Consider the following 11,697-nt stretch of genomic DNA (forward strand, 5'->3'; position numbering starts at 1 on the left):
AGTAAATTTTTGAAGGTGTTCAACAGCTTTAAACCCTGTAAACGTCGATTGGGCCAAGTAAACCATGAACAGCGAGGTTGTTTAAAGTCTCCAGCTTCAAAGGCTTCCTTCAACAAATCAATCTTCTAATAGCTTTCAATTTTGATAAAATTCAAAATTCTTAGTCCAACCGCATTATTTTGTTGACATTGATTATTGATCGATCATCATTTCACCAAATAAAAAGAATTGATCAATCATCAACGAAAACATATATAGTTTCCAAATTCAATTCCTTGTTTGAGAATTCTGAAATGTTCGCTTATTTCGTGTTTGCCAAGCAGGAAATTATAGTGATCTGACTGTCTCAACTCTCAACAAAATCAAGGTCATGGAAACAAGGGTTTTGCAATTGAGGTAATTTCTATATAATTTTTTTTTTCATTCACTTTTATGCATCACTGATAATATTAGGAATCAGTAAACCATCAAATTATTCTCCAACTTTGTAGGAGCTCTTAGGCAGACTATGACTATCTAGTTATTTTAAAAAGGTCCAGACTAAGCCACTAGGTTTGGTCCGGTGGTGAGGGGTTTGAATAATAAGCTATAGGTCCTGGGTTCGATACTCAGCTCATTGTAAACAAAAAAAAAAGTCGAGACTCAGGTCAAATTTTACTCATATTTAGGGACTAAATTAATAGTAAATATAGTTAGGGACCAAATTATTAAAATATAGGGAATTAATTGATAGTAAGTGGTTAAATATCGAGACCAACTTGACGGTTTAATAGAGTCAGAGACCTTTTAAAAAAAATCATAAATTCAGGGATCTATTTGAGAGCGCCTTACAAAGTCAGAACCAATTTGGTGGTTCACTCATCAGAAAATATAGGAGGAAAGTGAGGAGAAACTATAGCTTTGGAAGTAAGAGTAAAACTCAAAAGAAATAATTATTGAAATTGATACTGAAATGAGTGAAGTGTGCTCTATTTATAGTATAGCTTATTAGAGTAGTACTAACTAGCTGTTTAACTAAATCATTAAGAAGCTCTAACATTGTTATTTAATATTTACACTCCTAACAATAACAAAGGAATAAACTGCTAATAGAGTAGGTTGTGGTTCGGTTAGAGTTGGTTAGAGTAGACCGTCTCAAAGTACAACTGTATCGACGATAATATGATACCATTTAAGTTGAATTCTCTCAAAGCTTCTGTCTCTTTCCCGATTACACTTGTTTGGCTCGGTTCGGTTTTTAAAACATTGACCGAGAGCTAATACAATATTTATGTAATCATTTTAATTTAAACATAGGGAAAGAATGGGAAAGATTAGCAGCCCATGACATCAAGCCTAATATCAAGAGAGATACGATCTCCGCCATACATTTTTCAGATAGCAGCCTTTGCTTCCTTTGGCGAACCAGAATGCTTGTCTTCCTAAAATCAAACTCGCCCTATGATTTTAAATAGTGGTCACAGTAACAGTTGTGATTGCGTCGCGATCTTTAATATTGTAGAAAATCGCAGTCAAATGTGGCCGATGCAGCCTCAATAGCGGCTGCGTTACTGTTTTGGCAATATAAAAAAACCAGTATGTCGTGCGGCCTAGACCACAAACGCAGACCTTAATTTGAAACTCTGCCTCACCCCTACCATCCCTAATAATATCTCGCTTGTCCACCAACAATATTCTCACACAAATGCAAGATTGTTCCTTCCTGACTGAGATCATAGTATTTTATTTATCTTGTGCTGTCTTATTGTTATAAACATTGTTCTCAATGTGAATCCCATAATGTAAAGTAATGTTTTCTCTTTAGGCCCTCATGGTTCTTTTTCCCCCTGGATTTTACTTTTTTGCCCTTCAATAAAAACTTCGGTTGCTAAGAACCGAATTTTATTCGGTTTCTGTTAACCGAATTTTCCCTGAATTTTAACTAGAAAAAACTTCGGTTTCTGCGAACCGAAGTTTTTATTTAGCAAGGGCAAAATTGGAATATTTAGGGTATAAAAGATACATGGGAGGCCTAGAGAGAAAACATCATGTAAAGTACTAGTCATGGAAAGTGAAAGCTACAAAAGAATCATAAATTAAAATTACATTATTATTTATTCTGTAATCTCAAAGAGTTCAGAAAACAGATTATGCTCCCTGATTTATTTGGTTGAGACTTAACATAAATATACTGTCACTTATGCATATTACATAACGGAAAACTAAACGATTCCCATCCTTAAAGTATGCAACATGACACTTTAACAACAATTTACACCACTGTCACATATGCAGTGTTTATTAAAACAATAAATAAATCAACATAAAAAAAGTTAAACCTTCGAAAGAGTAGGAAGCTGAAGAGTCCTCAATGCAATACTATGATCGATATCACTCTCTATCTCCCCAAAAGTCTTTATTGGATAAACATCCCAACCATGATCCCTCCAATAAGTAGAATAAATTGTTGGAATATTCTGTACTCTCCAATAATCTTCGCCTCCATTTGGACGCAGTGCCATAATCAATTCTATAGGCATATCAAATAACTCAATTGCTTTTAGCTTAGTTAAGTATTCAATGCCTAATGGTACATTCTTGAATGAGCCACATTGCTGAATGACCAACTTTTTAAGACCTTGCATTGCTTCTTCCTCAATTATCATGTATTTCAGTCCTTTTAAATCATCAAGGCCTAACATCTTCAGACTTGGAAACCCTTTTGCATTGAATTGCAATGTCTCACCAACATAAGCTTGAAGAAACTCAAGATGTCGAAGATTTGGCAAATCTTGAAGGTACACCAGAGGATCCTCCTTTAACCTGCTCCATTTTAAGAAAACTCTGACTAAATTCTTGCAAGATTTGATCCATTGTGGAAACTTCTCTAAACGTCCGCTCAAGTATAACTTCTGAAGATACTGAGGAGGCTTTGAAATGCTGTGAATATCAATTATCTCATCTTCATTTATTGCAGTTATAGATAGTGATGTAAGATTGACCATTTTCTCAATCGATGAACACAAAGCAGCACCATCTTCTTTCCTCATTTTTCTAATGCCTAGCCTCCTAAGTTGAGTAAGTTTTCCTAACTCAACCATCAAGGCTCCACTTCCTTGATCTACCTCTATGAAACAAAGCTTTTGCAAAGATAGCATGTTTCCTATAGGCGCAGCCACCTTGAAGCCATGCCTTGAGTGGAAATGAGCATATGATTCAATATCGTAACGATACACCAGAAGATGGCGTAATCGTTTCAGCTCTGCAATTTCAGCCGGCAATTCAGTGACACCAGTGTGTTTAAGATCTAATGTCTCCAAGTATTGCAACTTTTTAATGGATCCTGGAATGTTTTTAACCTTTGTATTCTTCAAACTTAGATACTTCAGAAGGTAAAGGTTGACAATTTCAGCAGGAAAAGCCTCCAAAGGTGCATCTTGCAAGTCTAACACAGTGAGCAACTTAGCACCACTGGAGGTGCATACGTCATGGATAGAAAAATTATTGGGTGAGTCTGATACTGCAAACATTAGCAGAGACCTAAGTTGAAATGTAGTCTTATTTTGTTGAAATACATTTTGTGATGAATTTATCACCGATAAACGGCGAACTCGTTCCGGCCATACCATGTCTTTATCTTTGGCTATTGTTGCAAAGTTCTGATCTCTTGACTTCAAATTAACAATTTCCCTCGTAAGACCATGCATTCGACATGTATTCATCCTTCCATCACTTGTTTTTTCTACCACTTGGATTAAACTTCTGTTCAAAAGCTCCTTAAGGTAACTATCTGCAACTTCCTCCGGTGTCTTACCATCTTCATCTTTCACAAACCCTTCAGCTATCCACAGTCGAATCAATCTCATATGCTCGATAGCGTGAAATTCCGGGAAGACGGTTAAATACATCAAACATGATTTAAGATAGTAAGGCAATTCATTGAAACTTAAGGAAAGTACTTTTTTCATAACTTCCAATATGTCATTGCCTTCAATTTCTGAACCAAAACTTCTGCAAACCATGTTCCACTCTTCTATGTTTGATCTTTCTCTTGTAGCCAAAGCACCACTGATTGCCACAATTGCTAATGGCAACCCTCCACACAATTTCAAGATCTTCCTACAAACTTCTTCAAGATGAGGAGGACATGAGTTACCTTGAAATGTCTTCCTACAAAAAAGAGACCAAGCTTCTTGCCTAGGTAAGAATTCAGGGTGAAAATCCTTACCTAATTCTGCACAAGAATACAAAGCTACATCTTTCTTGCGCGTGGTAAGAATCACTCTACTGCCGCAGTTGTTATTAGGCAAAGCAAGCTTCACAGCATCCCATACATTCACATGCCACACATCATCAAGCACAATTAGATATTTCTTACTTCTCTGAAGAAAGTTCTTGATAAACTCTTTCAGATTGTCAATTTTCATCATTCCAATTGATTCTGGAGCTGGTTTTCCAATAACATTATGGAGTTGTTGTGCAAGGTCTTTCAGTATCTCTTCCATGTTGAAAGATTGTGAGAGATTAACCCAAGCATGAATCCTGAAATATTTCTTTACTTTTGGATCTTCATAGACTTGTTTTGCCAATGTTGTCTTCCCTAAACCTCCCATACCATGGATTGAAATCACAGCTCTATTTGATTCATCTTTGAAAAGCAGATCACAAAGCTGCTTCTTTGGTTCTTCAATTCCAACTAAATCAGCTTCCTCTAGCAAAAGGGCATCACCTGTTGAAATATTTTATTTAATTAAATTATTTTTTGGTTACAATTATTTAATTAAATTATAATATGGACATTATATTTATATTAATTATATGACCTTAATTATATTATCTATTTATTTTTAGGAGTTTTTATTGATTAATGATAAGTAATAATAATCCTAATTAACTAGATTTCTACATGTCATTGAACACATGGAACTTACGTGGCAATACAAATAAAATATCTTAAAATTTTAATTTCAAAAGTATCATATATTATGTTTAATTTCATATCTGTATTGTCATGTATCGTCATCACTTTGTAATCATGTCACCCTGCCACGGTATCATTTATGCTAAATTTTGGGTGACAGTTGAAACTAAAATTACTTAATTTATAAAGTTAGACGACAAAAATTGAGATAAGTATAATCAATAAAGCCAAGCATTCATATATTTGATGAATCAACATGTCATAGATTCTAAAGTTGTTTATATACATACTCTTATGTTTATTTGACTTATACACTAAACAATGGTTATTAAAGTTGTAATTTGTGTATTGAGATTTGAGAATGTGTGGAAATAAAACATTACCTTGACTATCAAGCCTTGATGAACGTCTTTGACTTGAGCTTGAACCTACACCAGATATGTTTGGACGTCCATGAGAGATATTTTCAACTTTGGATTTGATTCCTTGTATATCTGTAGCTATTCTGTGTCTAGCTTTCATAGTCTTGAACCCAAAAGCAAGCTTATGAATAGAAGAATTGTTCTTACCTTGTTGATGATGATCAACAAGACGAAGATTGTATTCATCTATAGCATCTTCCATGTCTTGAGCAATATTTCTTACACTTTTAAGCCATACTTTGAGTTCAGGATCTTTGTGTTCCAATGAATCAGCTACCATTAAGATTGCTTTGTGGCGTTCGAGTTCGTCTTTGATGTATTGAACATCTTCACGGACCCCTTTTTGTAGGTTCACTTCTTCTTGAAGTAACCAAGACAGTTTGTCCAATAAAAATGATACCGAACTATCTGCCATTTTTTTTTGTCACTTTTTTTTTGTGCTTGCCTAAAATTAATATATTTCTCTGTTTTTTTTTTCTTTTCTTTGCTCTCTAGATATGGAGAATTGCAAGAATTTGATGATGATATTTCTTAGTGTTTTTTTTTCTCTCTTGTTTTGATAGGTGGACTAGTTGCAAATTGAAAGTACTTGATGATGAGGTTTATGGATTTCTTTTCTTGATTTGCTGGTGTGCTTATATAAGCTACTAGTATATGAAGTCTTTCAATGAAATGGTCAACTATCATTATATTGCTATATTGTATGGGAGCTTCTAAGATGCTTCGAAATGACGGATTTAAAACAAATTTTTAATAAAAAAAAAACCTTTCAAATATTAAGAAAAAAAAGGATTTTTTTTTAAGAATGATAAAAAATTAGTAAATTACACAACAAATTTTTTTTTTGTGCTCTTAAAATCGCTTAAAAAATTTAAAGTGATTTTATGAGCCACAAAAAGGTAGTTAATATTATATTAATCTATTCCTAGTTTTCCTTAAAGAAATATTTTTAAAATGTTTTTTAAGTGTTTTCACAATAATTGTCATAGTGGTGTTTTTCACACAAATTAAAGAGAAATGTTAATAGATAAAAAATAATAATTTTATCAAATTTATCTTGTTAACTATTGGTGCATTTTTATTATTAATAATATAAGTGTGATTGATGTACATAATATTAATCAGATGATATACTCTGTCCTATATTATAAGAAGAAAAAAAAAAGAATCACACCTATTAAGAAAAGTGAAATATAATAATTTGAAGTATGATTTTTTATGTTTTTTTTTAAAAAAAAAATAAGTCTTATGGAAAGATGTTAGGTTTTTTTTTTGTACAAATTTTTATTGGTTATTTATTATTGGAAAAAAGGAGAGATATGTAATTTACATTTAATTTCATAAGAATAAGTAAAAATAAATTTTGAAAATGATAAAAAAAAAAATTACTTATAATTTAGAACAAGAAAATATTGTTTTTTTAATTATAATTTAGGACGGGGGAAGTACTAATATTTAAGAAGAAAAGGAGAATTGTTTGTGTACATTAAGAAACCATTATCTTAAACCGCAGTTTCCCACTATGAAAAAGATGTTTAATGGTATTTGACACAAACAACAAAATAGGATGGCTGGCAGATTTTTCCATTAAATTGACAAGTCAAATGAATGATAAGATAAACCTCGAGTATAAAATCATTTGTTTTATTCTAATAAAAAAATTATTTGTTTTACTTTTCTATGTATAAAAAAATCTCGCACGGATGTTATTTTGATTCATTCAGATTTCAGATATCGATTTGCTGCGTACCACGGACTAAGGAGTGGAGTGCAAGTAATTAAAGAAAATTGATGAATGATTAGTGAAATCATTTGAAAGTAATATTAGTATTACTAAATAGTACTACTATATATACTCCATCCGTCCATTTAATAATATTTCAGTTGACTAAATGCACTATACACATGTTTTGTTTTGACGGTATTTTTTTAAAAGTATATAAATTTAAATATTATCATATAAGATTTTGTTTGATTTGTTTCGATGAATATTTTTAAAATATAAAATTTCTATAATTTTCACTAATAGAGAATTAAAGATATTTGTAATCAAAATTATGTATTGACATACATGCAGTGATAAATGAGTTCTTATATTTTGGAACGGATGAAATATATTTTATGAATTTGGACCTTATTCAGTTTTTTATGTGTAGCCCTTCCTCATTTTCTTAATCCAACAATTGGTTGATTAAGCTATGAATAAGAAAATAAGGGAGAGAAAGTCAAAATTATGGGAGCACGAGAAATATGAGAGAAAGTGTTGGAGAAGATTCAAATCTTCTTCTGTCTCTTGTCTTGTATTGATCGTTCAGAGTCGTCCATTTAATATAGTTCATGTTGTTAATTAACTGCTACAATAAATTCAAATCAATGGCTAGAATTTGTGCAAAATCATCCTGTGACCGAAGAAGATCCAAGAATCCAATACGGAGACATACTATGCTACACTATAAGTTTACCAAAACACATATGATGCGAGTAACTCAATCAGGATTAAATAAAATATACATATATACTATAGGACCAAAATTCAATAAAAACATTTGACTAATATATAATTAAGCATTTTTTTGTCAAAAAATATATATAATTAAGCATTTATTCTTTTTTTCTTTCCTTCAACGCGGTTGTCTCTCCCCCACTCACGTAACACCAATTAGAGCTGTCAAAGGGGTCGGCCCGGTCCAGCCCGACCCGGCCCGAGGGGGCCCGTTCATATAAAGGGCCTGGCCCGGCCTGGCCCGTTAACTTCGTGGCCCAGCCCGCCTAGCCCGGCCCAATAAGTAAAAGCCTATATGGCCCGATGGACCGGCCCACTAATTTTCAGTTTTTTTTTTTGAAAAAAAAAACAGATTCTAGTACTAAATTTATTTTATATCTAAATATCCCTATATTTTCTCACATAATCTCCCAAACAATAATATCATCCTCTTTATCCTCATCAAACAAACAAACAAATCTCTAACAAATAATCTCATCATAATCCAAAAAGTTTTTTGTCATATTATTATTATTATTATTATTATTATTATTATTATTATTAGCGGCCAGTGTCAGTTTGTGTGATCCACATTTTCTATTTTGCCTTATGTTTTGGTGAGTTTGTTAATAAAAGATTTTTACAGCTAAAAAAAAAGACGCGTCTTATGTTATGGTGAGTTTGTTAATAAAAGTTTTTTGCTGCCCAAAAAAAAAATTAAGGGTATTGTTGTTATTATGAAAAGTTCACACCAAATTTTTTTGTATCCTCTTTATACATAGGTATTGATTTCCACCTCGTATCTCAGTATTTTATATCTACTTCTAATATAATCAAATTAATTACTACCAAAGTTACTAATTTATCCTTAGTAGTTTTAACTATATTCCAAGTTTTATATCCTTCATTGTAATTTCACAACAAAAAAATATAGAAAGAATATAAGATAAATACAATAAAAACATGATATGCTTAGAAATATGAATAAAACAGATTATAGATAGGAACAAAACACAAATAATAACAATAAAACGATAATTTGTTTTAAAAAAAATAATAAAACGACAAAACTAATAAAAAAGATTACATATAATTTATGCGTAAAAATAGGATCAAAATATAACAATAAAAAAATTATAGAATTTTTTAAAATATTTTTTAAATTTTTTAAGGGGCCGGCCCAGAAGCCCGTGGGCCGGCCCATGACGGCCCATGAAAAAGCCTGGCCCGATAAGGTCTGGCCCGATAAGGCCCGGCCCGCTAAAGTCTGGCCCGATAAGGTCTGGCCCGATAGGCCTAATAGGCCGGCCCAATAGCCCGACCCATTTTGACAGCTCTAACACCAATATCATGCAACCTTTGACATAGAGTGTATCCTATGTTGAATTGGTTAAGTTCACCGTATCAAAATGTAACCACTAGTTTCTGTGTCTTTTTTTTCAACAGAAATGTTCAATTTTTCTGGACAGAAGTTTCTCTGTATCTTCTATGTGGTTACTTGGTCATTCTCTAATTCATGATATCTTCATCCTTATATACTAGTGTTATAAGATTTTGTGGACTAATTAATAGCGAGAATATAGAAAATTAATGTAAATGATTTGCAAATATATATATAACTCTCATGTTTTAGTACATAAATAATTAAATATTGGAGAATACCAAGAAATTCATTTTAAAAATGTGTTTTTTTTAAAAAAAAAAATCGTGTATTCAACTTTTAATAAGGTATACAGTAGTTTACTTTTTAATGCAATTTTTTTTTTAATTTTATGATCTTAATATGTGCCCTTAAATATTTAGAAAAAACTGATAATACTCTAATATTTAGGAACAGATTAGATTTTATATCTTCAAATTGCAATTTGTACTCCAAAAAAATTCATTGCATTATATTTCCGTTGACATTTTTTTTAACCAAAATAATCTTAACTCATTATTAATCAAAAGCAATTCAATATAAGGAAGAGCAACATCAGCCATATAGCTACTAGCTAAAGAAATCGTTGTATAACAAGTGTGAGGTTTGAAGTACTATAGTATCCAATTTTATTTATTTATTTTAACGCAAATATATTACTAATAATAACCGGTCTATGCACAAGATGAACAGAGGTCGGGAAAAGTGGAACTACAAAACAAATGTGTCGTATATAAGCGGAACACCAATGAAAAAAACAAAAACCAGACTCCACCTAATAGAGGTTCCCTTCTAATCTCATACTTAGAAGGACACACCTCAGCCTCCAGACCGCCAAAGAAACCATCAACCCGACCCATAAAGATGCCCCTAGACTCTAACTCCCGATCACGAATCAAAAGTGATCGGCCCATCAGAATCAAAAAAACAGTTCTGCGAGCCAAAAATTGATGGGGCAACGGTAGAGTAAAAATCTAGGCAGATAAGCTCGCAGTCCAAAACAGTCAACACCAACGCGGAAGAGGACAACCAGATACAAAGAAACCTGCAAATCACATCAGACTTGGGAACCATCAGAGACTCAAAAAAGAATCATACAAATCTCAACAAATTTGTAAGCGGTCAGAGAATCCCGTATCGAAGGAAGTCAATCACACACGGCATCAACCACACATAGAGTTGGGAATAGGCCAGGCCAGACTTTGACAGGCCTAAGCCTGACCTACGATTTTTCTTCAGGTCTAAGCATGGCCTACGGCCTATCAAATGTAATTTTTTTTTGCCTGGCCTGAGCCTTTTTAAAGTCTGGTCTGACCTTGTAGTCTGTTTAAAAGTCTCTGTTACATAAATGTCTCTATATAGTTTTTTTTTAATCACTCCATATAGTCTTTTTAAATAGGTTAAACAGACCTTAAAGCCTATTTCACATTTAAATTTTTATAATTTCTACAACATTAAGAAAAAGCTAATAAAATGATTAGCACAAGAATTAAAAGCTAATAAAATAACAAATACGATTACGACAAAGTTAAGTATGCCATAATAAAATTATTATATAAATAATAATATTACATAAATAATAATTATTAAATATAAACAGGTCGGCCTATCAAGCTTTGTAGGCTTTTTTAAAAGTCTGAGTCTGGCCTATTTATGTAAATAGGCTTTTTTCAAAGCCTGAGCCTAACATTTTTAATAAACAAGCCAAGCCAGACATAAACAGGCCAGGCCAAAGGCGCCTGTAGGCCGTCTGGCCTATTCCCAACCCTAACCACACACAACCGACGCCAGGTCCAACACCTCCACGTCAGCACATCACAACCACACACCCACATCACCTCCATCTCAGATCTGTTGCAGCAGCCGCCACCACCCCCTTGTCAAATCCATCGCAACCACCACCACCCCACTTGTGTGGTTGTTCTTTGTTTTATGTGGATGATTCTCCGAATTCCCCCATGACCCAACATAAAATGGCCACCATTGCAAAGATATGTCATCTAATAAACTTTACCTCAAAACATTGTTTTCCCTCATTTGTGTGGTTTCAAACACCACTCGATCTCAGCCCTTGTTGATGGACATGCGCATTGCTTCTAGCAAAACAATTGCTTCTCTCAAGTCTCAATTGTTGACATGTTGGCCAACTTCCAACTTTTTTTTTTTTTGACTAATTAAACTTCCAACTTGTTTCTAAAACGTGTAGTTTTGGAAAATTACAAAACCTACTTAGCTGGATAGGAAAACTACACTTAGCATGCTGTTAATGTTTTTCACAATTGTGGTCCAACGCTAAGTAACATCTAAGTGACATATTCTTAAAATGGTCCTGGCTGAGAATGCACAAAAATATTCCATCCTAGTTCCTCCCTCGTCAAACTTTGGAGCAAGTCATCCGGACAAGTAGGCAAAGCTCACACGCAAATTAAATCAAGCATGGATTGCAATGTTGACGTACCTAGATAACCACACA

General features: G+C 33.0%; 1 protein-coding gene across 1 annotated transcript; it reads right to left on the reverse strand.

Annotated features, from left to right (window-relative positions):
* Positions 1-2,071: 2,071 nt before the first annotated feature.
* LOC123907619 (disease resistance protein RPM1-like) lies at positions 2,072-5,933 on the reverse strand. The gene is made up of 2 exons (XM_045957955.1): positions 5,284-5,933; positions 2,072-4,708 (listed from the first exon to the last, which is right to left on the reverse strand). Exons 1-2 carry the CDS (start codon positions 5,735-5,737, stop codon positions 2,313-2,315), a joined length of 2,850 nt encoding a protein of 949 aa, XP_045813911.1. The 5' UTR covers positions 5,738-5,933; the 3' UTR covers positions 2,072-2,312.
* Positions 5,934-11,697: the final 5,764 nt, after the last annotated feature.

This window comes from Trifolium pratense, linkage group LG2 (genome assembly GCF_020283565.1).
Source record: "Trifolium pratense cultivar HEN17-A07 linkage group LG2, ARS_RC_1.1, whole genome shotgun sequence".
Taxonomy (NCBI): Eukaryota; Viridiplantae; Streptophyta; class Magnoliopsida; order Fabales; family Fabaceae; genus Trifolium; species Trifolium pratense.